This window comes from Epinephelus moara, chromosome 7 (assembly GCF_006386435.1).
Source record: "Epinephelus moara isolate mb chromosome 7, YSFRI_EMoa_1.0, whole genome shotgun sequence".
Lineage (NCBI taxonomy): Eukaryota > Metazoa > Chordata > Actinopteri > Perciformes > Serranidae > Epinephelus > Epinephelus moara.
Window position 1 is genome coordinate 20,341,379 of NC_065512.1, and position 27,711 is coordinate 20,369,089.

At 40.5% G+C, this 27,711-nt stretch overlaps 1 protein-coding gene across 1 annotated transcript in view; it reads left to right on the plus strand.

Moving 5' to 3' along the window:
- The window catches only part of LOC126392977 (glypican-6-like), a 146,479-nt gene that overhangs the window by 60,429 nt on the left and 58,339 nt on the right, over window positions 1-27,711 (plus strand). Inside the window, exon 4 of the mRNA XM_050048783.1 lies at window positions 7,920-8,085. Coding sequence (XP_049904740.1) covers window positions 7,920-8,085 — 166 coding nt within the window. The remainder of the gene's footprint in view (window positions 1-7,919; window positions 8,086-27,711) is intronic.

Here is a 27,711-nt window from a genome sequence, read left to right on the forward strand (position 1 = left end):
AGTGTGGGCTGTAACTATACATGCTTACTCAAATCCCAAAAACGAATGAGTTTAAATTACTACGTAGCGCCATCTTGTGGGTCAAATTACCTATGTCAGCATTTACCTTGGTCTATAGGTCGCACCGGTCTATAACCCGCACCCAACTTTTTAGATGAAAAAAAAGGGAAAAAAAGTGCGACTTATACACCAAGTTTTACGGTATATTCAAAACTCACATTAAATATTTCAAACACAAGTACACAAACTGGCTTCACTATAAATCGCAGAACTGACAGACAAACACTTGTCTTTATCTGGACACATTTCCCCCACCAATACAACATGCTAACGTTATTAGCACAAGTCCATGGCATTTTACATTGTATAAATTAGCCTAGCGTCTAGCGATCTTTTCCTCTTCTCATATGAAGCCAGGGACAACAGCAACATGTAACAACGGTAACGGCACATAACTTGGATCCATTACAACTCACAACATTCACTGACAAACAACTGTCTTATACTAAACACGTTTTCCAAGCAAATACAACATGCTAACGTTATTAGCGCCAGCCTATGGCATTTTACATTGTATACATTAGCCTAGCGTCAAGTGAAGATTTCCTCTGCTCATATGAAGCCAGGATAAATCACACACAAGACTTAAAATGCTATTTTAGTGGAGGCTTTACTGTCTTCACAATTTATTGTTTCTTATCTGTGAAAGACAAGTTAAGTAGCCAGCTGATGCCTTATTTAGTTTTTACAGTGAAATATGAAGATACTGTGTAGATCAGGGGTGTCAAACTCATTTTAGTTTACAGGCCACATATAGTCCAATTTGATCATTGGTGGGCCTTGACCAGTAAAACCATTGTATAATGTCCTATAAATAACAAACACCTCCAGATCTTTCCCTTTCTTTGTTTAAAGAATTACATTTCCATCACCACACCAAACCAAAGTGAAAGAAAATAACTGTACTCTGGTCGGGGTGGAAAAACCTCTGAAGCAGCATTTTATATAATAAAAAGCTGCACAATGTTTAACTTGCTCCTGAAACCTGGCACTTCTTACCCTTCACAAGTGCATCACTATTAGGTGTGCAAAGTCATCCAGTCGGCCAGATTGGACCCTTTGGTGGGCCGGTTCTGGCCCCCGGGCCGTATGTTTGGCACCCCTGGTGTAGATAATTCCTCATTTCAACTTAATGAATCAGCCATTACTTGTCATTATTACAGCACTTTGAAAGTGATCCAGGGTGGCCAGTAGCTCAGTGGGTAGAGTGGGCTCTCCATGTATAAAGACAGCATCCCTGCTGCACTTCCAGCTCACTTCCAGCTTGTGGCCGTTTGCTGCATGTCGTCCCCTCTCCCTTCACACTTCAAAAACAGTCCTGTCATTAAAGACAAAAAGCCCCCAAAAAATTGTGGAAAAAAAATAAATAAATAAGAAACATGTCATCTGGCGATAGTTTAGGTCAAAACAGCGCTTGCAGCCGGTTAGGACATCATCTGCTTCAAATCCAAGATGTGTTCATAGTCGTGCACTTATAATTTTCTTGAGAGACTAACTCAACTCCTAACCCCTGAAAAGCACATAAACGTTCCAGTAAACAAATATAGCATGGCCGCTCTCCCACCTCTACTAAAATTTGATCTCCTTCATGTTGCAGACACCGGCCTGAGCTAAGCAGTAAATTGCACGTGGCCTGTCAGACACCAGTGGCTCCGTTAGTCCATTTATAAACATGATATCATGTTAATCACGTTGTCACATTGCTTATTGCTAATGCAATGTGAGCAGCATTTAGCATTGTGATGCCGTCAGCACAGGTTGATGATGCAGGCTACTTTTTGATTTGCCAGAACATGTTATAACGTCAAATGCTGGTTCAGCCGCTTTGTATAAAATCAAACTGATTTAAGCTCACACACCGGACCAGCTCTACTACTGTTACCAGAACTACTACAACTACTACTGATAATAATAATCATAACAGTAGTAGTAATAATGATAACAATGTTTATTTGTCCTCTAAATCTGCTAAGAACAGATTCCTGTCTGTTTTCTAAGTCTGCCCTGCAGGTGTGATTGTTGTTGGCAGGAGCATTTTTAATATATTCAGTGTCAGCTTAATATGTAACAAGTCACACCAGTTCTCTGTGAGGTTTGTCTGTTAGTCAGGGCGGGTGTGTTTGACTCTGCGGAGCTACAAAAATACCTCCAGTCCTCTCTTTATGACACTTAGCACGGGGCAGAGATAGAGGTAGGGGTCCTGGCACATCAAACATTAACACATATCACCACGATCAGGTCATGTCTGTAATTTGCAGACCTGGGGAAGGTCATCAGTGTTTTTTTATCTCCTCCAGGCCGCACCACTGTCACTTGCTTTATTTTAGTCTTACCAGGCGAAATATCCAGCGACTTCAGCTAAGACAAAATGCTGCTGCCAGACTTTTATCACATTCCAAGAGAGCTTATCATAATAAAATATTTTCTGACCATACTCAACTCTCTGTTTTAGAATAGATTTTCAAGATTGCTTAAAAGCTTTGCTTGGTCCTGATCCTGCTGTGTGATCAGCCATTTCGCCACAAGCATCATTGCTGCTTGAGATATTTTGGCAAAGCCTTTTAGCTTTTTAGTGGGTCCCAAATCTTTGTTTAATACACAAAGTGGCTGAGCCTTTGTTGTTCAGTCATCTTTTGAATCTGGTCCTTTTGGGGGGGAGTTATTGGAATTTTAATCGTCATCCAATTCTGATTTTATTTGCTTTTTAACCATCTGTTGCTGTATTCTTCCTGTTTCATTGTAAATGGCTTGTTACATTGTTAAGATAATTGCTTTATAGATAAATGAGTTATCACAGTCAGATGCCACAGAGAGTGAAACTTCAGCAGTGTGTTAATTTTTCCACTCACTTCACATATTTCCTGTGCAGTTCCCCTTAACTTAACTAACCCCTTTAAGCTTTAGCAACTTACTTTACAACAACACATCTATTTATTTAAATAATTAGAAATATAGCAGTACTGATAAAGATCTTGAGAATAGCAGGTTACTCCTGCTTTTCCTATTATTTTATTGCAGGCGCAATTCTTTGTCTCCTCAGTTGCTACTCTTTACAGTGTCTGTCAGGTTTGTGTTTCCCTCTTGCTACTAGCTGCTTGCTAATTCCTGCTATGACCTGTTTCCAGTGGCTCGCACGTGCGGTGTCATCAACAGCTCCTCCCACAAGTCATCAACAGCCCCTCCCGTTGCGGAAGGCCGCCTCGGTCTTTTTAAACTAAAAGAGTTCCGCCAATATGACTACCCTACGAGGCGGAAAATTGGGCACCTCGGATCAACTCGCCAATCCGGCTCTGTGTGTCTAAACGCTCACAGCTTGCCGGCAAAACGGCCCAACATTCGCGAAAAATCTGGCAGTGTAAAAGGGGCTATAGAGACAGACAGCCATTCACACTCACATTCACACCTACAAGTAATTTAGAGTCACCAGTTAACCTGCATGTTTTTGGACTGTGGGAGGAAGCCGGAGTACCCATAGAAAACCCACGCTGACACAGGGAGAACATGCAAACTCTGCACAGGGGTCGAACCCCCCACCCCAGGTTCGAATCAGAAAGCCTCTTGCTGTGAGGCGACAACACTAACCACTGCACCACCGTACCACCACAGTATCAATATATTACCCAGCCCTACTGAAAAGTCCCGCGCAACTTAACTTCAACTTTATTTTTGTCCATGGAGAGGGCAGTTGGTTGTGCAGCAAGTAAAAACACACAGCCTATTTGATAACATTTTATGTGGCTGCTTATTTCAGTGCTTTCTGTGTGGTCAACCATTGGCTCGTTCTGTTTGCCTAGCAACAACAACACAACAATCCTGTCGGTCTGCTTTACAAGTTAAAACAGGAATGGCAGCTTTGCATCCCTGTGTGATCAGGTCTGTAGGTTTCCACTGTGACAGAAGAATGACATTCCTCATCCTGCTGGGATAACGCAGTCACATTCAGTTTCCATTTCATATACTGAACGCATGCATTGTCTTTTTGTGGCTTGATGTATGTCATCTTGATGTGTGTGTGTGTGTGTGTGTGTGTGTGTGTGCGCTAAATGTTCGTACAGAATATGGGGAAAGGGTGAGACAGGAGACAGGATACGCGGATGCATAGCACGTACTGCATTATGAAGATTTATAGTGTAGTATAGTTGGTTCTTCTTTTTAATCTCAGTTGGACCTATTCTGGTTAAATAAAGGTTAGATAAAAATATATATGTAATTTTAATTTTCATACAAGCACAGAATCCTATGACTTTTTGTGTCCATCTTCTTGTGCATGCACACGTGTATTCACAAAAGTCAATAAGGCTATAAAATGTGATAGGAACTTCTACTCTTCAGGGTCTTCATATTGAATTCATCTAGCAAAAAGCTTTTGTCCAAAGCAGTTTACAATGAGTGTATTCAGTCTCTATATATCAAGAGCTAGACATCTTCAAGAGTGCATCACTTCTAATAAAACTACTACAGTAAGAGTGTCCTCGGCACCACAGTACAGTTACATTTTTATAGTTTTAAAGAAAATGAGACAGAAGTCTGGGTGCTTCTGAAAAGGTGGGTTTTCATACTCAAAGACTTTTAATAAGACTCTTGTTGAGGCTTCATGGAACATGGGAAAAATGTCCATTAGCTGCTACCCCGGAGCTTTCACTGCAGACATCTTGACAGGGCATTTGATTGTTGAGGATAAGAATAGTGAGTGCAGCACACTTTGGAAATCATCTAATAAAATCAGCCTCACTAGGTCAAGCAGTCAAGTTTTTATTTGCCATCTGAAATGTCACCATACTAGCTCACACATGGCAAAACAGATGATTACTGATAAAATGTTGCACTTTACACACACAGCTGACATGTGGCCTGAATGTAACACAGCTGGAGAACAGCTGATTCAGCCAGGGGTTTACAATTTGTACACCATACATCATCCTCGGACAGTTAGCCACTCAAACATTGGCCTTTTTCAAGAAAAGAGCCTGAATGAGATAAATGCTCGGTTTGAATCAGCTACGTGGAATCAGCAGCTATTCAGTCAATGTTCCCCAGAGCCCCATTAGGCTGCAAACTCTTCTAATTTGTCTTCTCCCTAAAAAGACAAAGGTGTTTCTAGAACTGCACAACTTTCTCATGGTTATCAATCTGTCTGGAGTGATAATCTATCTTGAAAAACATTTGAAAAGTGTCAGCAAGGTGTGATCTGGGAAACTTGCAATTTAACATTTCCCCCACTAATATATTTGTGACTTGTGAACTAAGATACTGTAGTAAGATACATAGGGAGTTCTTGAACTCAACATACTGTAAGTAAGACATCTGTGTTTGTATTGGTCACATGTCCAGAAATGCAATACTTAGTTTCAGCATTTCTAAATCAAATTTTTCTAACAATGCATGTGTGATTGCTGATTTATACATCCAAATCTTTCCTTGAATTATTAACATTATCCCAATTCAGCTGTGCTTTGAATATCTTTTTTTTTTTTTTTTTTTTTCCAATTTATGCGTTTTGAGATCTCAGTGCAAATTAAAGCCAAAAGCCAATATAAAGAGAAAGTGAACAGAGAAGCCTCTGGTAGCCCACTCCATTACCATTCTACTTCTTTCTACAAACCGATCAGCATATTAGGGCTGCCCCTGACTAATAATTATCCTAGTGGACCAGTTGTCATTTAGGGCCATTAGTCGACTAGTCACCCGCTGTTTACGATACTAATTTAATTATTAAATGATATATTTTGGGCAGGGCAACACAATGGTTTGAGTTGAAGGTGTGAGAAAGAATAGTATCAGTAACATTGTTAACACTGTGCTACATTACAGAGAAATACAAACCGTACTAATAAACCTTCATTAATATAGGCCTATATTTTATCTACAAGTGCATGTCACACACTGAGCGAGCCGCCTGTTAATGACGCTGTGGGCTAATGGGCATGTAGCTACTTCCATGTTTCAGATGATACGTCCTGTTTGTAGTCGACCAATGAAGATGAGTTTACATATCACCTTGGGTTTGACCTCCACCTTCTCAAAATGATCCCACACTTTGGATTTCCTGCCCGACATGTTATTAACTAGCCTGTGGAATAACCGCAGGTACCAGCCCTGGAAATTAATGTGACTCTTGTCTGACTGCTGAGCGTGGCCACTTCCTGTGTCTGTCCTTTCAAATTAAATTCCCACATGGTCCAGTCATATAGGTTTTGATTTGTTTTGACAAGGCGCAGCTCCTAATAGAGTTTCATGTTTTTTTTTTCTTTTCTTCTGCAACTAAGCGACCAATGAAAACTTGCCAACTAATGACCTTTCTGCACGACAAACATTTGGTCGACTATTAGGGGGCAGCCCTACAGCAGAATCTCTAGGAGACCGTACAGATTGGGTACCCGAAGCACTATGGTGTCTGTTTGTAGCTTGAGTAGTATTGACCAATCACCAATCATTAGGTTACCTGCAGGTAAACAGTTAATGTGGAGAGCAAAAGAGAACGCATCGGCCAAAATGCCATCTTGGAATCCATCGGCTACAGCATTGCAGCTTTTTATTAGCTTTTTAATAATTAATCTGCATTCATATGCAGATATCTGATTATGGAGATAAATAAAATGCTGTCTGGACCTGTCTCAAGTTGCTAATTGAACTGTAAACAATGTCCAGTGCATCAAAGAGGAAGTCTTGGCCCGCATGTCTAGATCTCCCAAAATATTGGCTGTTGCACCCTAGTCTCGCCACCAGACAATCAGAGATCTCTGCCTTCTGATAGTCTGGGGACACTCCTTTCTAAAGTGCGTTTAACACACCGGCGAAAACAGCCGGCAACAAAGCAACGCCTCTTGCATTTTTGAAAAGGACACGCCTTCTCGGAAATGTGCGCTCCCCCTTTTCTCGTCCGCAAGGAAACAAACACACAGAGAGCTTGAAAATGGATGCCGAGAGATTTAACTCCGTTTTATCAAACGTGTGCTCAGTCCACAAGATTGTGGAAATGAAGGACTTACAGCGACTTGAGCCATTTTGTACCGCTGCACGTGTTTCTAGTCGGACTATGTTTACGAGCACAAGAGTTCCTTTCCCCAAGTGGGTTCCGAGATTGCCTGTCTCCTTAATAATCTATACACCAGTCTAGTTACAACATAACAATCAAATGTTTCAATGTGTTGTTATGCTGTTAAAGATCTATTCCTTTTGTATGCTTACTTTCTCCCAAGCCGAACAAGTAGCTCAATTTAGGTGTTATACATGATTTATCAAATTTCATTGCTGTGGAGAAAGATTGTGTCTGTGGTATTGATGCTGATCTTGTCTATAGTAAGTGCTGTTTATTAGTTAGTGTGATGACTGATGAAACCTCTCAAACTCCACTGGTCACACATTAATATCATATCCTTTTTGAATGTGAAGTCTTAGACATAAAAAAACAGAGAAAGATGAATAACTGGAGTACAAAATGCTTGACAGCTAACTCTGGCTGATGAGTGGGCAAAAAACTATTTTTCATAATTAAATATTTAGACATTTAAATGCGGGTTAAATTGTTTGTCAATGATCACATACAGTGTGACTGACAGCTCTAACAAACGTTCAGAAGTCCTGGGTCAGCAGAACGTCTCTCTTGTCTCATCTCTTGTGGCACTGTGGCAACTTTTTTAATAGATGACAGTATTCTGATAAAAATTTAAAAATGACAAAGACTCCTTAACTGAAGTGCAATCTGGCAAACTAAGTTTTATATTAAGTAAAAAGAAAACATTTAAATCCTCCTGGAAATAATGCAGTTACTGACTGACTGAATATAATTCAGCTTATAATGGATTTTGAAGGAGCTGTTCAGGTGCTAATGGGTGCTGTCACTCCCTTTCTTCTTGCAGGTAAGCAGCACTCCAGCATGTATGCGAGCACTGACAAAGATGCTGTACTGCCCCTTTTGTCAGGGCATGCCATCAGTTAAACCCTGTAAGAACTATTGCCTGAACGTTATGAAGGGCTGCCTGGCCAATCAAGCTGATCTGGATCCAGAGTGGAACCTGTACATCGGTAAGTCTTTGCAAGCAGCACTCCAGCTGTTTTCCACCTGCTGTTCTGTTATTTCCCATCAGACCAATTAAATGTTTTTCTATGTATTAATGCCTGCGTGTATGGCTCTACGGTATGGTGAAATGGGTCTAATGGATGTGGATGGATATGGGTAATGGATATGGGGAGGAAAAAGAACATCATATCAGCGGTGGCAATAATGAGATATTTCTAGAGTGAATCTTCCCATTCACTGTTGTGTAACAGCTATAACTGTGTTGCTTTACAGTGTTGCATGTTAATAGAAGGATGACACCAGCAAGTAACAAGAATGACTTTAAAACAGTATAAACTGTTCTGAGAATGGCTTGAGTTAAATAATATTTAAAGCTGCGTGTTTTGGACCGACAAACAAATGTATAATAGAGCTGAAAGTAGTTTAAAGCTGCAGAGAGGGGTGTTGAATGGATGAGATTAGCTGCAGGCAACCTTTTTTCATTCAATTTAAGATCATAAATATCACTTAATGTGGCTTCACACCTTTTGTCTGGTATGTCATTAAATGGTAGACACCTTACAGTTTGAAAATGAATGATTTGGGTGTTTCGAGACAGATGTTAATATTTTTGCCAGAGCCACCACTGAACATTTAATAGAAGGTCGTCTGATTGTGGATTTTTAAAGGCCGATATAATAACAATAATTTGTCCCAGCAAAAAAAAATAAATAAATATTGCGGATTAATCAGCCAATGTCACCCAACGCTGCAGAAAAATGCAGAAATGAACAATCTTTGACTTTATTAGTAACTGAATAACTGTTCAACTGAACATCTGAGTCAAAGTTATGAATGCTTAAAATAAAACTGGATCATTGAATGTTAAACTCAAAGCAATAGATACATAAATAATCATATAAATCTGGAACTGAAAATCCATATCAAAGTAATAAATAAATAAATCTGGAACTGAACATCAAACTAACTGTAAAAAATCTAGGACGGACTGATTTTTATATATTATATATATTTGTATATGAATACTGTGATTACTTTTTAATAGTTGGTAATTAAGGCTTATTTGACAGGGGTGAAAAAAATGCAAGTGTAATTTGAAACATGATATTTAAATATGAAATAGTTTTGTGTTTTCACTTAAAATATCTTATCAGTGATTCAAGAGCCATAAAATACAAGACTGGGTCAAAACCTTGTAAATGGCTGGACCTTGTATAAAACACTCAGAGGCTTTTATTTTGGAATGAGAGGTTTTAATTTGAAACAGGAGGTGACTGCATTCACTCAGTCAAATTGTGCGTTCCAATACCCATACTACCATACTATATAGCATGCCAGAAAAATATTTAGTATGTCCCAATGCCAAAATGCCAAAAATACCAGGATGTTCTACTACATCCTGTCCAATTTTGCAGTCTACAAGCTATAACCAGTCAACCTCTAATACTTAGTGTTGGAATTTGAATGTCACGGTGGTGCAGTGGTTAGCATTGTTGCTTCACAGCAAGGGTGTTCCTGGTTTGAACCAGGGTGGGGGAGCCCTTCTGTGTGTGGCATTTGCATGTTCTCCCTGTGTCAGCGTGGGTTTTCTCTGGGTACTCCGGCTTCCTCCCACAGTCCAAAGACATGCAGGTTAACTGGTGACTTTAAATTGTCCGTAGGTGTGAATGTGAGCGTGAATGGTTGTCTGTCTCTATGTGTCAGCCCTGTGATAGTCTGGCGACCTGTCCAGGGTGTACCCTGCCTTTCGCCCAATGTCATTTAAAAGTTGGGTATTGAGTTACTAATAGGACTCAATTTATAATGGCCTTTCTTTGCTTCCACAATACCTGGTGTTAATTCCGGCCAAAGCAAGCTGGATGTATGTAACTGTAGAAAAGCATTTTACAATGGTTTTGTTCAAACTGGATCAATATGAGAAACAGAGTGTAGAAAATACGCCTCAGGTCAGAATGTTTACCTTGTAAGCCTGCAGGATTGCAGAAATGGGTGTGTTACGTTGTTGAGTTTGACTTGCTATTTTAAGAGAGGTTACAGCTGGTGCTGCCTTGTTATCATGTTTTGACAACATCAGTTCCATTGACACACATTGGGACCTCAGATAAGAGGCTGCTTTATTTGTCATTCTTCTATCAGTGTTTTCTGGCATGAAAAGATTTTATTCATGGGATTCTGCTCTCCTGCTGGGCTAAATGGGGACTTGTAATAGGGCAGAAGTGCACCGCGGGGAGTGTCAAGTTTTGTGAGGAGGAGTTCAATGGGAACTTGTTCAGCTCAGAGACAAAAAGTACAAACATGAATGTAATATTTATATATTTATTTAATATTTCATAGAATGCCTAACACGGATGACTCCTGCTGTCATTTAGATAGGCTCATCCTGTAGGGTTGAACTGAAGTGGTGACAGTGAAAACGTGACTAGGCTGCTGTGAGGAACAGGAGAAAGAGCTCTGGTTGTTACTCGCCAGCCTGTGGCAAATAAAGCATTAAAATCCACAAATGAAGAGTTAAAGGTACAGTAAAATTTAAAATGCAAGTTCTGTTTGTGTGTCCATCTTGTTATACTCCAAATATATGACCATAAGGCATGTTTGTGCATTTAAATTTGAAAATCATGTTCTTTTCTCTTCTTGTAAAACATAATAATATTTTTTTATGACTCATGCTGCATACCAGGATGTTTACACAAATGTTTCCAATCAATCAGGATTTTGGGTAACCAGCTAAGCCCTCACCTCATATAAAATCCAGTGTGGAACCTAATGGTTGTTATAGCTAGCAGAGTAATATCATGGATCAGAGCTGTGTGTTTATATGGCAGTTGACAAACAATTTCTTGTTGGCATTTCCAGTAGACTGCTGTTGAGATCTGTTCTATTAATTTCCTCTCATCCTCCACCTCCTGATCAAACATCACCGGTTAAGGATTCTCCAACAACTAATGCTCGCAAGTCATGCTCACTTTTGAGCGATCAAAAGCCCCAAAAGATTTGAATAAATCCATCTCAAAATTATTCCCTTACTCACATACTCGGTTTCATTTATATGTAATGTCATAATATTTCATATAACAGAAGCTCCTAGTGCTCCTACTGGCATTTGTAAGAATCCACCACGCTTCAACAAAAGGATCAACCAGAGCCGCAGAGTATAAAACCCCGAGTTCCGCCAAGCAGTACGGTACAATACGATTCGGTTTGCTTTTTTTCGCTCACCAGACCTTTCTCAAGAAAAGAAAGGTCTGGCTGGGCCGACTCTCATTTTAAGATTGGAGAAAAAAACGCCCCGGCTGCTTGTACTTCTTTCAGCCAATCACAATCGTTCTGGGCGGTGCCACAGCAACGGTGTGCTTGCAAAAATATTGCCGGGGGGAAACAGGTTTTGGTGTAACACGCCCACAAAATTATCGCCTACAGGAAGCGAACCATGGCAGAAAAATGGCTACATCCCCGCAAGATCAAAGACCGCAAAAGTTAGTAAAGGACGTGTTGAAATCTGAAACCGGAGGTGGTAGGGCGGGACTTCAGCGGTTGGCTCGTTCCACCCAATGAGAGGCTGATCTATGCAGCGAACTTCCGCCCAATCAGACTACTCTGCTCAGGGCTGAGTTGTGGCGGGTTTTGATACTCACGTAACCACTGTTTATACCGTAGAGGGTTTTATTAATAGACTGTAACTATAAAATGAGAGGATGTTTTGCTGCCTCTCACAGCAGGTGGAGTCTTAGAAAAAAAAAACTAAATTCACTGGGCCGACTGCCGGTGACTTTTATGGTGGAACGTTAACTTCTCCGGCAACACTAAATCCCTGAGCTTGCCTGAGAAGGACTAAATGCACAAACACGCTATTTTTAAATATCCCATGGAGAGAGATTCTCACTGCAGCAATGTTTTATTTTGTTCTGAAAACGTCAGCATGCAACCTCGTTCTGTGGACGATAAATGAGGTGCAGACTGATAAAGGAGGAAATACAGTGAGTGCTGGACGGAGCAGTAAGTGACAACAACCCCGCCCACATGAAAGAGTACTGTTTGCGGTGGAAATGCTAAGCAAACCTAGGGTCTGGGTACCATGTCTGAAGGGTTACTTATGGTTCCAGAGGTACCATACCAAAAGTGTTTGGTGGAAATGGGGCTTAACGCATCCTCCAATCATGTCAATCATTACTCGTGAACACGGTCAAACTGTCAAACTAGGCAGCACTGATCAAATATGTTCACAAGCAGTGATTGATATGATTGACAGCTGCATTAGAGACTCCTTGGCTCTGATTGGTTGTTTTCATTCAGCTGTGGTTGATTCCTGCAAATTAAGAGCACTAGTAGGGTTCAGAGGAGCATGTTTTTGTTTTGTTTTTTTACACAGATTAACTGTCTAATGTACCACTATATGGATGTTGTGTCAGTTTCATACAATATGGCAAAAAGTTATTTTCATAAAAGTTACCAACTGGAGCTGTAAGTCCAAGACTTAAAACTCACAGCAGCAGAGTCCTCATATTTTATTCGCTTATCAGACGTGTAGCAACAAACGCCTACTTATATGTCCAGCAGATTCCCAGCACTTGATGAATGTACCTCAAGTATTCACTCCCCTTTTTGCTCTTGTTGGTCCTCATGTTTGTTTTTTTGGTTTTTTTGGTCCTCCTCACCAGTCCCTCATCATCTTTGGCTCTCTGCCATTTTACATGGGGCATGTAGTGTACAACCAGCTTTTGCAAGCTTGTGACCTTAGAGCAGCTGCAAAAAGTTTCATGCTAGTCTTTTTGAGAGCCACTGGGACTATATGGACCAACGAACCAAAACAATGAGCAGCTCAAAGAGGGTGAAAGCTGCAAAGAGCCGTAGGGTAGAGGGTTGATTCTCAGTTGGATCAGCAGCGCTACCAACATATTCACGTTACACAGTCATTTGATTCAGTCTTATTATCGAAGCTATATCTCAGTGGTGCTTTTAATGTATATTTGATGTAGATGTTGAGGACAGATGTGAGGAATGAGTTTCACGACAGAGAGAAAATGGCAAGTGCATAATGGAAAAAAAACCCTCAGTGAATTAAACTGTTTAATTTAATATCTATCAAAGCATATGACCTCTTGTTTAAGTCTTAATTTTGTTGGTAATCATTAGGGATGTTCGTGCAGACTAATTTACCTGATGTTCAAATGGAAGTTGACGAGCCAACTAGTCTGAAATGAAGAAAACACTCATAAAACAGTCAAAATGTGACACATTTTAATCTAAAAGGTTAATAAATTACAGTAAATAGTTGATTAAAAGTGAAGAAAAATATTGATACCATATTATAAGAGCCATTTGAAATTGTTAATCACATTTTCAGTAACCAAAATGTATGTTAAATGTGGCTGAAACATGCAGCACTTTGCTCCATGCTTTATGAACACTGCAAATTATCCAACAAAATATGACAACTCACCAAATAACAGTTAATGTTTATTCACTGTGTATTTAATATCACAACTCCCAATTCATCTCCATTCAAAAAACAATATGCGTTAACTCTCTCTTGCACAAGTGTGCACACAAATTGACACAAACATACGTCCAGGCTACTCTCTCTCTCAATCTCCCATGGGCCCCAAAAGCTCCTCTCTTGTTCAGCCTGACTGTGTGTAAAAAGGCTAGGGCATGCTTTCCACGCTGAACGTCCGTGGACAGCTGCAGCCTCATCCTGCACACAGTTGCATCCGTGAGAGCGCACGTGTGTTTGTGTACGTGTGTGTGAAAGAGACAGAGAGGAAGAGCTGTTGAAGATCCCATGATTAGTCTCGCATGCTGATCCAAAGTCCTTCCGTTTCCCTCTGGGCATCTTAATAATAAGCTCAACTGACTTGTATTTCTGGTGCCGACTAGTGAGGGTAGCAATGGACTAGTCAGCTAATTGTGCACATCCCAGGTAATCAGTGAGGTCAGGGGTTGTTTTGTTTGTTTTGCAAAGCACTGGAGAATAACCTTGTTAACAGATTACTGTGATGATAGAACACAGTATGTACTACACCTTTATCCATGGTGTCTGACAGTTTAATTCTGTGACCGTACCTTGGTTGACAGGCAGGGGGGAAAAAAAGCTGAATTTGTGGGTGTTTGCTGTGGATGCATACAGTCACTATTACTGATGTGGAAGCAGATCTGTTTGAATGATCTGTGGTGGCCTGAATGTTCTTTATGTTCAACAAGCACAGTGCAGCAGCAGTGTGGAAGGAGAAAGGAGTTGTTGGGGAACTTTCTTTTAAAAGCGGGGGTGTTGTGAAAGTAAACATACATTAATTAAGTTTGCTAACTTTGGGGCAGTGCGGTAGTCGACAGTTCTGGTGGACATTTTGTACTGTTTGAAACATGCAGTGATAGCTGGTTGAATAAAAAGATCACAAAGGCTATCAGTAATTTATGTGCTGCCAACGTTTTCTAAAACTGGCAACTGCTGTTTAACATCCTTGGATTTTAAACCAAGTTGACAAACACTGAGGTAGGCTTGGCTTTAAAGCCAACTTCATACTATGTCCTACTGTGTTTAATTCAGTGATCATTTTGGTATTTAATGAGGGTAAATTCAGCACAGTGTTATTTGAACGATCAAGCTTCACCAACTCCAGCAGCTTGCGTGCTACTGATATAGTTCACTGCATATGTGAGCATTATGAAAATGAACAATAAACGCAAATACATATTTTATCTGCCCACTCCATCTTGTTACACAAGACCTCATTTAGTATGTATTTCTTAGAATAGACAAGCCTACACATGTTTCTGAAAACACATACAGTACATGCTTTTAATTAAAGGTTTACTGTGCAGGACTGTTGGTTACTATTTGTAAAGACACTCGCCAGCTAAAGTGAAAGTAAAAGACAACCCCTGATTCACTCTTGCTGGTGTTTTGCCTCACTATATTTGCATTTTTTGGCACTGTCTCTGTTGGATGGCTACTGCTTATAGTCTGGCACCTAGTTGCTGCCTTATGAAGCCCCGACGTCACCTGAGTGCTGTGAGGGTACACGCTCATTAAAGTCCCGAACATAGCAAATCCATCCATACATTGGGGGGGCAGCAGGGGGCAGCAGGCCTAGCAAAGCACCCCAGACGTCCCTCTCCCCAGCAACGCTTTTCAGCTCCTCCTAGGGGACCCCAAGGTGTTCCTGGCCAGATGAGATATGTTATCCCTCCAGCATGTTCTGGGTCTCCCTCCTGGCCTCCTACCAGTGGGATGTGCCAGGAACACCTCTAATGGGAGGAACCCGAGAGGCATCCTGATCAGATGCCCGAACCACCTCAACTGGCCCCTTTCAACGGGAAGGAGCAGTAGCTTTACTCCAAGCTCCGAACTCCGAACTCCTTACCCTATCTCTAAGGCTGAGCCCAGCCACCCCATGGAGGACACTAATTTTGGCTGCTTATATCTGCAACCTCATTCTTTCGGTCACTACCCAGAGCTCAAGACCATAGGTGAGGGTAGGGATGTAGATGGACCTTCCAGCTCAGCTCCCTCTTCACGACAACTGCCCAGCACAGCGGGCACATCACTGCGGATGCCGCACCAAACTGGAAATCCATCTCACGCTCCATTCTACCCTCACTCGTGAACAGACCCCAAGATACTTGAGGAAGACCATGATGAAACAGCATATTCAGACTCTGAGCACGTCACCCTGTATGGGGACACCAGGCCCCCCCCCCCAGAGCCAGACCTGGGGAGGGGAGTTTGCCAGCAAGTGTCTGGTGGCCGAGCCATGGGTCATGGGGCCCAGTTGGACTCAGCCCGAAGAGATAACATGGAGCCGTCGCCTTGTGGGCGCCACCTGCAAGGGGCAGAAGTCAGTGCATTGTGTGCTGGGCAGCAGGTGGGGACAGGGCCCCCGGGCGTGCTGATTCCTGGCGTGGCGGACATAGTAGAGGGCAGAAATCATAAAAATACACTATCACGATACACTAAGAGAGGGATTACCTTTTTTTTTTTTCAGGAAAACTCTGAATAGAACATCTTTAACTTTGGTATTATTCTTATTTTCAGTGCATTTTTTACGTATTTTCAACTGTATTTCTGAGCTTATCTTGGGCTTGTGGAAAACAGTGAAGAGATACAGTGCACATACACAAGACTAATTCAGTCAATTCATAGATTATGTTTTATGGGATTCTTAATTATGGCTGCTAACGTTATTTTGATGTGTTTCATTTAAGATTTTAACATGGCTTTCTCTGTTTTTCAAGTCCTTAAAAGAAACCACAGGGTGCCACATTTGATCTTTCCTGACACATCGAGGCATGTTGGAAATTTGTGGTGTGTTGTGTGTCGAGTTGACCTACATCATTAAAAATTTGATGTCTGTTTAAAATTCCAAAGAATTCAGTCAGAAGTCGATAAAACTGCATACAAGAGTGGATAAATACACGAGTTGGCCCACTGCTTTACGAACTCTCATGGAAGGAAGAGTTATCTGCATCTGACACATGGAGTCTCGATATATCTGTTCAGCTTGTTGATGCGTTTGTTAGTTCACACTGATCCATCAGTTTTATTTAATCCTCTGTTTGTTTGACATTAGTTATCTTGTATTTCATTTGTTAATACATGCACTATGTACTTTAGAGTATGTAATATTGTCTATGTAGATTCCTTGTGAGAAAATGTCTTATTAACCTTTCACAGTGACAGTCTTTTTAATTAAGTGACATTATTGTATTAGCTCAGTACTTTATAAACTAAACTTATAAATAACTCACACTGCATATCAGCAGAGCATGATAGGCTTAGATAGAATATCCTCTAGGCTTGTTTTGTGTGGCAGCAACAGCACATGACCTTTCATTATTAAATTCACAACTGTAGAAGTGATTGAACCAACATGCAGTAATAAACATGCAAGGATTCCTTTGTGATTACTGTACAGTAAAATGACCATACTTCTAAATTTTATTTCATTAATCTACAGTAGAGATGCACCGATTCAGCTTTTTCAGTTTCGATACCGATCCCGATGCTGTGGCTTTGAGTATCAGCTGATACCAGATACCGATCTGATACCATGGTTGACCTAAAAAGCTATATACCTTTACATGTAGAACAGAAAAGACGAGAGGCATCAGGCATTGATGACTACACAGTACTTTCCTAAGTGCAACAGCAGTTGAAATAGTGTGACGTAGCTCGCGTCGCAATAGATTTGAAGGGAAAGGACCGCCTCAGGTATAGGTTGCATTTTCCGATACCCGATCCATCTATTTTGATGATATTGAGGGCGATATTCGATCCAGATATTGGATCGGTGCATCCCTAATCTACAGTGTGGGTGGCACAGTGGTGCAGTGGTTGGTATAGTCGCCTCACAGCAGAAGGATTCCTCGGTTCGAACCCAGGGTGATTGTGATAAATGTTCGGAACCCTTCGAAAATAAGATGGTACATCTCAAGGGTTTTATCCCAGTCACTAGCGCAGAGCTCACACAGCAGCAGTAGTTTCCCAGCGGCAGAGAGGCAGAGGGACTGCCCGCTACAAAACGTTTCTACTGAGGGATGCCGTTTACTTTTTGTGTCAATTACTTCTGTATAATGTGTTGACATCTCTTATTTAAGGGATTATTTTGAAACATTTCATTTGACTTTCTTGGCAAAATGTATTATCTATAAAGCATGTTTGAGGAGTTTTTTGATGTACTTAACAAGAAAAACACAGAATATTTGAATAGTCATAACTGTTGTTTGTTTTGGTGTGGTCAGAGGTATGGAATATAAATCATCCCTATTTGCTCACTACATCTTCGCCTGTCTTACCTTCAGGTGTGCATAACCTGCAAGTTATAAACTTCTTTTTAAAATCCCAAAATGGTGAAATTATCGGTTTCCATATCTGTATCAGCCACGAGAAGCAGGTAATTATCAGTTGTCAGTACCAACTGAGAAAAATCCATATCATGCATCCCTAATGATTAGCAAGAAAAATAAAAGTGAGGCAAGTTTGCTGTACCGAATGTCAACTTGTTGAGCAGTAGAAGGAAGACGATGATGTGTCTGCTTTGCAAATGAGACCGTTCAGAGACTCAGTCATGAATTTTACATGCTGTACCAGGGTTAGTGAGATAAAAATGCAGTTAACTTTACACCAAGAAACTTAAAAACAAGCACTCTTGCGTCATATTTCCTAATTGCAACAAATGGTTAAAGTTGAAGACATTGCCCGAAGTGTTTATTTTAAAACTCCAATGCTAAATACATTTGTAGTACAAAACTATGGCAAAATAATTCACTGCAGGTCTGCTATTACTTTTGCTCCTGTTGCTCCTGAAGCCCAGCAATGTAGAAAATTGGTTGCCAAGGAACAGCTGTCACAGCACACTCAATGAGCAATCAACAAAGTAAACAGGGCACCATCATAAGCTGAATTAATGTCTGACAGTAACAGTTTCAACGGGCCAAACTGCATATTCACCTTACCTGTCAGTGGGTTTTGAAGTTCCTCTGTCGGTTATGTGACGTTAAAGCTAGAGTGCTTTGCTTTTATATATAAATGCACGTCCGTTACACTCAAGCAAGCTCGGCCTGAACCATACATTATAAGCTCATGTCAAAAGTGTTTATGTAATTACTCTAACTTCCAAAGGGTGGGAGACAAAAGTTCAACACTCCAGCTTTAATCTCTATCCATCTATTTAAAAAACAGTTATCCTCTTCAGTGTCATGACACTCTCTGTGTCTCCTCTAATATATTACAATATAAATTAAGTGTCAGTAAAATAGCTCGCTGCATGCTTACACAGAAAGACCAAGTGTATTATAGTCTAACTAGAAAGTCCTACATTCATTCCACTAATGAGGAATACAATTGCGACACGGCTCCACTTGAATTTGACAATTTTACATTTCTGCCATTAATCGAGGAGCCGCGTTCACTCTGTCTTCATCGGGGCTCTTGTCAATTGGATTATTGTTCCTCAGTGTAGATAAAATGCCACTTCTATATCATTTGGCGCTGACATTTCATGCTTGTTATAGGATGAAGGATTTTCAATTATCTTAAGGTCTAACCACAAAAAAAGGTATTGACTTGGCTCTCGGTGTTAAATTGTCAGGAAGGCTCTGTCATGTTCAGCACAGACAGATTAGTCTAATGTGTAATGCCATACAGATGATGCTGATATAAATCGTGCTGTGCAAATGTGTCGTTCTTGTACATAACAGTAAATGATTATTAATCAGACATGGCTGCTGTTGTTTGTAAGGTCAACTAAAAAAGGGTTACACCAGCTCACTGAAGAAGAGTAAGTAGATTTGGCGAAAGAGGCTCATAGAGAAAACACCTAAGAGTCCTGACACAGAGCCGCTACAGACATGGAGCAAAGATATTTATCTTGATTCCTGTGGCATCCATTCAGACCGACATCATATAACTGCTCCACTGACCAGAGAAGATATTGGGGAGGCGAAAACTAATCCAACCAAAGAGTGAGAAATCCTTTAAACCTAGAGGCTGTGCACATGATAGCAATGATTTTTCTCTACAACACATAACTGGACGATTCCACTTGCAGGAAATAACACCTTCTGGTTTAATGAATCCAACTTGTGGCAGAACTCAGACCACAAAAAAGCGCCAGTTCATATTAACCAGGCATCACCTTCATGTATCCGTAATGTAAGTGTGCTGCAGTGAAGATGCAAGCTACTACAGATGTGTGTTTGAAGAGCAGCTGCACTGATATAGACTCCCACTTGTGAAATGTTTCAGAATGTCTCTGAATTGATTTGGCAATTCTTGCTTCTGTGCTGCACTTTCATAGTGAAAGAAAAAAAACTGGTTTAAATGTTTTATTTTTGAATGTTTGTATTTGATGTTCCACTTAAGTTGAAATTAATGAATTGTTGTTGAGGCTTGTGTGCAATGAATTATGGAAAAATTGCCATCGTAAAAGCCATTTCTCAGCTTTGTGATGTGAAAATGTGGTCAGGGAATGTGGTCAATTATCTGCATTGCCATGTTCCGTCCATTTTTGCAAGAAAAAACAAACAAACAAAAAAAAAAGTTTCCCTACAAAAAAACTATCCAGACAGAGAATGTCTAAGGGGTTAATATTAACTACACAATAAAAAAAAACTTACTGGACCCCAAATTTGATGCTAACGCTAGCTGTTGTGGCTAGCCCCATGCCGTGACGAACATATAATGCTAGCTAGCAAGTGCTTACCAGCTACATTACCATCTTGGTTGGGTTTAGGCAACAAAAAGACATGTTTAGGTTTTGGAAAAAACAACAGGGTTTTATAATCTTACTGGATGCTAACACCGCTCTTCCGGGTAAAAGTTGGTGTTTATGAAACTATAACGGCGACCCGCCACGTATCATGCCAACATTAAAGTACACCTTTTTCGTTGGTGTCTGATGCGGCAAGTCAATGCCTAAGCGCCGGATTTCAACGACTTCGGAGTGGGAACGGGTTGACCTTGGAGTATGACATCGGTTAGAACAAAGGATTGGACCAACAAAAGTTTTTGTAAATTTCTGTGCAAATTTTTCAGACAACAATCTGTGCTTGGTGGGAAATGGCTTTGTCTTACGATGGATGTAGCTGTCTAGTAGCCGCTGTGCTGAATGCTGACAGGCCAGGTGCACCGTCTCAGTACCATGTCTCTGGCCTAGTCCATTTGTGTATTCCCCCATCCTCCATAGAACAAAATAATCCTGAACAGGTTAACAAATTTTGTACCTATCGTGGTCACTTCTGCGCTTGACCGTCATGGTGAAGAGGGAGCTGAGCCGGAAGGCAAAGCTGTCGATGTACTGGTCCATCTATGTCCCAACCCTCACCTATATGGTCATGAGCTCTGGGTAGTCATCGAAAGAATGAGATCGTGTATACATGCAGCCGAAATGTTTCCTCCGTGGGGTGGCTGGGCTTACTTAGTGATTGGGTAAGGAGCTCAGACATCCGGAAGGAGCTCGGAGTAGAGCCACTGCTCCTTAGCGTCAAAGGGGTCAGTTGAGGTGGTTCGGGCATCTGATCAGGTCATGATCAGGATCAGAGGTGTTGCGGGCATGTCCCACTGGTAGGAGGCCTCAGGGCAAAACCAGAACACGCTGGAGGGATTACATATCTCATCTGGCCTGGGAACACCTTGGGGTCCCCCAGGGGGAGAGGGATATCTGGGGTGCTTTGCTTCACCTGCTGCCCCTGCGACCCAGTCCTTGATAAGTGGCTGAAAATAGATGGATAGATGGACAGTCACTTCTCAAAACTTCGTCCTACTCACGGTTGTGTTGAAAGGACAAGAAAGACAAGAAGTACGATGTAAGAGGAGCACGGGATGGAATTAAACTTTACTTACTCTTTGTCTCCCGGCGTTTTAATGCACCCAATTTGTACTTCCTCTCCATTTTACAGCAAAAAACAAACCACAAACAGCAAAGCAGAGCAGATCAAAACAAGGCTTTGTACTAACATGTTGTAGGAACGACCCAAATTTCCCATCATGCCTAGTGCTGAATGAAGTCGTTTGTACAGTTTGCTGTTATTAGTTCCAAAATGCAGATTTTTGTTAGTGGTTGTAATGTGTGTCTGTTCAAAACATGGTGGTTTGGTAACTGTAATTTGTGGGCTGGTTAATAGCTTAAACCATTAGTGTTGCAGTTTTTGAACCCAGCTGTAAGAATCTATGTTGGGGGCACCCCTGAGCGTGATCGCTGTGGTTGCTCCGCCTAAGCTTTTAAGTATCCACTAACAAGCTTAGATCAAATACCCATTCACATATGCTTGTTTTGCTTGCCCCTGAGCAAGAGATTAAATCGACAAGTAAATAAGATATAACCAAAAAATTTCATTTAAAACACGAACCGACTGTATGCTCCAGGAGGCCCAGGTCAATTTTAAATACGCTTGTCTCACTTTGCCATTTTAGATTAATTCTGAAAGGTGCTGTTCCCGGAACTAATAAAGCTTTTGTTCCAGAGGGTCATGTCATTATTAATATTAAAATAAAACATTTTTGTTCAGTCATGTTACTAAGTATTTGTTCATGCAGCAGCTACAACGACACCTATAAGAGTCAGTCTGTAATGTGTATTACTTCCTTAATGTTACACTGAATAAATCAAATCTGAATAAATCATACAGTAGATTAAATGGGCTCTGCTGAGTAGCCAGTCTCTAATCCATTTGTTCCCACTGGAGGACAAATCCTTGCTGACCTCTCTCTCTCCTAAAGACAAGACTTGCTCATGGCATTCATTATGGAGCCAGATGCTAATTACAGTATGTTTTTAAGCAGTATATTTGTATGCTTTCTAAATTGCAAATGCCAGAATTTGGTTTCAGTGATAAATAATGATTTGCTTATCATTATAAACATTTTTTTTAAAAAAAACATCACATGTACAATTTGATGAGATTAAGAGCAGGATTAGATTTTAATTACATGAATTAGCTGAAGCATGGAGCGCCTGATGAACAGCTGTCAGTCTGTTCACCGCACCTGAACATAATCAGGACCCACACACCAGCTCCTCTGGGATATATAGAGCATTACGTTGTCTGCATAAATCACTGGATATCTGTTTTAAGATGATCACTTTGACCGTGTTTACTTTGTGTCTTTGTGTTGTTAAAAAACTCTTCCGGTTGGGTATTCTTTTTGTTGGAGCGTGTTCTGAAGCGGGCTGTTTTTATCCATTTTTTGATGTTATTTATCAGGCTGTCTGCACAAATGTCTTCTTCCTCTCAAGTTGTTTGAATACCAGTCACATGCTACGGTGATGAATATTGTCCACTGCAGTTTACACCCCTCGTGTCATTATCATTTTTTGTGTGTGTGTGTGTGTGTGTGTGTGTGTGTGTGTTGACAGGTAGTTGACATGTGTGATGGAACTTTTCCTCCAGCACCTTCATAATATCCACAGTGAGACTGGAGATTGGTTTAAAGTCATTTTTAAGTGAATTGCTTGACGCCTTTTTTTTCCCAGTCTTGTTGCACTGGTGTTTACAGGCTGTTACTGTTCTCCCCGGAGAGACATGTCACCACATTGGAAGTGATCTGCATCGATTCTATCTGCTCGTTTCTTTTTAATTAGGTGATTTGTTTCACATGGTAACTGGAGCCAGCCACAACCTCACTGTTTATGAAAATTCAAGCTAGAGCAACATATCCTCTGCTTTGTGAAAGATTCCTCATGAATAAAATATTGAGTGGAAAAACCTTCCCTAACACACTGTGAGTGGACAGCCTATGGCTGAAAGTCAGACCACACAAATAGACAAATATTTTCTGCTCACAAGGATGCTGAAGGGTTTTGAATTCAGTGCTTTTACGAGCATAAATTCAAACACTGAATATATTTCACACCTTTACACTTTACCATAATTATGGCAAACTAATACTCCTTTCACTCCTACACAGTGACGTGAGTTAAACATGCGTTGGCAGCCAATCTGAATAGGTCAAAACACATCACCCGACCTGGCTTAGAGACCTTCGTCCCGACCACAGAGTTGAAAGTGGCTCAGATAATGCTCAGCTTTAGCGATCAGGCTTTTCTATTAAGCAGAGGAGTTTAATTCAGCGTTATTAATGTTTAAAATAGATTTAACGAACTCTCCAACTGATCTGACAAAGGAAGAGAGAGACAGAGAGCACATGAGTGGGCGAGTGAAAGAGCAAGTGCAAACAATGAGCTTAAACTCATCTCTGCGTATGGAACTACAGTGGCAAGCCTGAGTCTCTGTGAATGGTGACAGACACTGATTAACCTGTGACAGCAGTCTCCTTTAATTAAACAATAATTATATTATTAAATAATCAGCAGCAGAGGAAGTATTAAGATCCTATATGTAAGTAAAAGTACTATACCACATTGTAAAAATACTTCCTTCCAAGTAAAGTCCTGCATCAAAAAAATACTATCATATATACTATCATATATTATATCATTAGATTATTTTTACTGTATAATAATGTGTGAGCAGCATTTTAAAACTGCAGTGGGATGAAGTAGAGCTAGTTTAAACTACAGGACTGCAACTTCTAATCTGCTTATTATTTTTTCCATTAATGGATTGATTGTAAAAACTGGGGGAAAAAAAGAAAGAGAAATGTTGTTACAATTACCCAGAGCCCAGAGCGAAACCTTCATAATGCTTATTATGTCCAACCAACAGTCCAAACCTCAAAATTATTAGAAACAGATAAAAGATATTAAAATAATTAAAATGATGTAAACTGTGAATCCTCACATTTGAGAAGCTGAAAACATGAAACAAAAAATGACTTTAACAATTATCAAAGTAGTTACCTATTAGTTTTTTTTGTTGATCGACTAATTAATTAATTTACTTCAGTCAGGAACTCTTCAGTCAAAGAAAACTTTATTTCCATTTGCAGTATAATATTTGGCGGTATGGCTCTGTTCTGGGGCCTCTCTGCCTTTCCTTAGCCTACGCAGAAAGCCTCTTCCATGCGCCTACGCAGAAAGCTTTAGGCAGAAAGAGCACACACCATGTGCCGACGTTGAAAGCCTTAAGGCAGAGAAAGCACACCTCTCTGCCCTTCCACGTGCTTACATGGAAAGCCTGAGGCGGAGAGAACACACCTCTCTGCCCTTCCACGTGCTTACATGGAAAGCCTAAGGCAGGGAGAGAGAGAGCAAACCTCCCTGCCCTTCCATGCCCCTACATGGGAAGCCTAAGGCAGGGAGAGCAGCAGCAAAGACCCCCCGGGAACAGAACAGAGCAGCGTCAATGACAAACAGAAATGACATTGATAAATCAGACACAGCATGAAAAGGAGGAGCTGGGGTGGAGGCGGGTTGCAAAGTGGCTTGCAGAGGAAGCAGCAACAGTAGGCAGGCCAGAGCAGTTTAAATAGGGTGCCATGAATGAGATTCACCAATTGCTTGCACAGAAAGGAATCAGGTGATCTATCAGCTGACTCCCTTCCATCAACCAGCTGCTCCATCAGTTGATGGTGCTGCTTGCTTGTTTATACTGTTGGGTAGTTCAATTTTTTTAACGAGGTGTCATATCATTATATATATCATTATAAGCACTCCATGTGTTGTGTATGCAAAATATCTTAAGGGGCCTTTTAAATGAAATTTTGAACATTTGAGTTGTCTGTACACAGCTCTCAACATGGAGGTGGCTGAGCCAGAGGTTAGCAGCTAACTCAGCAAAACAAAATAGCACTAAACAATAGCAGTAGTGATGACAGAGCTAATGATGTTAACTTGGGGGGAGTCGGAAGGTCAGGTTAGTGTAGTGGAGTACAGTATTTCCTTCTGAAATGTGGTGAAGTCGAAGTTTACAATGTAAGTACCCTACATTCCACCACTGGAAACAATGAGTTATATTGAAAACATTTTCAATTATTCTGCCTTTGTTTTGAAAGAACTGTTGTCTCATACGTTGTCACTGACTTCTATGATTGTCTGCAGATTTCTTGATGAGCCTCTGTGCTTTGCTCATCCTGTATTTTGCATCCTGAAGGATTTATTAGATGGCCTCCAAGAAATAGGGAGATGGAAAGCCGCCTTGCATCTGATGAGTGTCTAATAACACATCAGATTGTGCAATGAGAGCTGCAGTGGATTTGAAATCAGAGAGCTTGAACTCTTAGAGGCAGCAAAATTCAGCCACAGGTCTTTATATTGAGTTGACATTTCAGCTCCTCAAACAAACGCGACACCCACGGCTAAAGGAATGGAGATTAATTGAGTATGTAGACGCATACGGCTCGCCATCATTGTCTTTGCCCTGTTTGGGGTCCAATATGTGATGTAATGTCAAAAGAAAATTAGTGTCACCTGCGGTCTAGCTGCAGCCACTGTTCTATGTTTTTCCTTCCTGTGTATACCTGAATTTTCCATTCAGAGGATAGTTGCTTTTGAACAGCAGCGATTTAGAACAGCGGTGCCTAAAAGCCATTTCACCCACACCTTGGAGTTAAATGGATTTATAATGGTTGTTTGCACTGCCTAATCTTAGTGGCTTGTTTCACCACCCATGGGCAAAGGGTTAAGAAAATACAAAGCTGCTCTGCAAAAATCTTCCACAAACTAGTAAAATTTGCTAGTATAAACAAAATATCTATTAAAAAATCTGTTGAAACTTTAGAAATTCAAGATAAAGGTGCTTGAATCTAGATTATTGTTCTTGCTGAGTGCAATTTAGGCTATAATACATTTATGTTACACATTACTTCTGCTAAATGAAAAGGAATTTCACCAGAAGGGTGAAATTTAACAGTGACCCTTAAACTTTTCAGCTATGCAGAAGCTGTGTCCTCTTAAAGTAAGGCTTCCTTAAGAAAAAGTCTACAAGTAAGCAATTTGTCTTAAAGCTATAATCATTTTTTTTTTATAATAATGCATCAAATAAATATGTAAAAACATGCAACAGTGTCAAAATGGTTGCTCATAGCAATGAACCTACAGAGAGTGTTCACCCAAATCTGTAGCTCCTCTCAGCTCTACAGAGCTCAATATGATTTTCAGCTGTTTACAGTAGCTGCCCAGCTGCAACTTGACTTGGTTCACTCTCTCTGCTCTCATACAATTTTTTTTTCTTTGCCATAGCAGGAAGCAGTTTTAAGTGAAAGACTTCATAAAGGCCCACAGTACACTACCTGCTCAGCACTTAACAGCAGACAGACACAGTTCTGCCGAAGTGATCCCTCACTAAAGCAAACACACTGTAAAAGATGGAAGCAAATCCACTGTACCAGGAGGTTGTCGGTCTTGGCCAAGAAATAATCCATAATATAACCACCCATATATCATAGAACTGTCATTTATACATTTCAGTTTTTGTATAGATTAAACGCATAAGATATAACGTTGATTTCTGATCTTTAGCAGTGCTGGTAGGCAGACGTTTTCGGTCTTTGTGCTAAACTAAGGCAACCAGTTGCTTGCAGTAGTTTGTATTTAACAGACAGTAATGAGAATGATATTGATCTTCCCATTTAACTCTCCACCAGAAGTCAAATACTTCCAAAATGGTTAATTATTCCTTTAAGTTCAGAAGCTAATATCCTGGCAGCTGCAACTACAGTAAATGCCAAATGGCCACATGTATATAGTGCTTTACAAGTACTTTGTCTAAAATTGGATGCTTCCATTAGCACACATAAATGTAGTGCACGCTGGACGTTATGTGCATAGTGTAATGCACAAATTTTGACAGGGTATTATTGTTTAAAATCAAACATGGCCATTGTGCACTTACCAGAAATGACTGATTGCAAGATCTAACAGTTTTTCTTCTGCTTGGCAAATTGCAACCAAACTTGCACAACCACCAGGCGTTAATTGAATTTTAATTATTCGTATAGCTTACACCACAACACATGTACCATCAGTGGCAGAGGATTGAATATTCCACTGTTAGCTAACTAGCATTTGTGTTATCATTTGTGGGACCAAACTAATGGCTCCCATCTGACAACAGTGTAGTGGAAGTGAAAAATACACATGTATAACTGTACAATACTTCAGTGTTCACTGTGGTAGTCTCCTTGAATGCTATTTCCCAAGTTTGAAATGTGTTTGTGGTCCTGCCATATCCACTATGTAGGCAAGATGGTGACCATTGAGGATGAGAAGTGTCCACACTCGCATGCACCATCCAGGGTA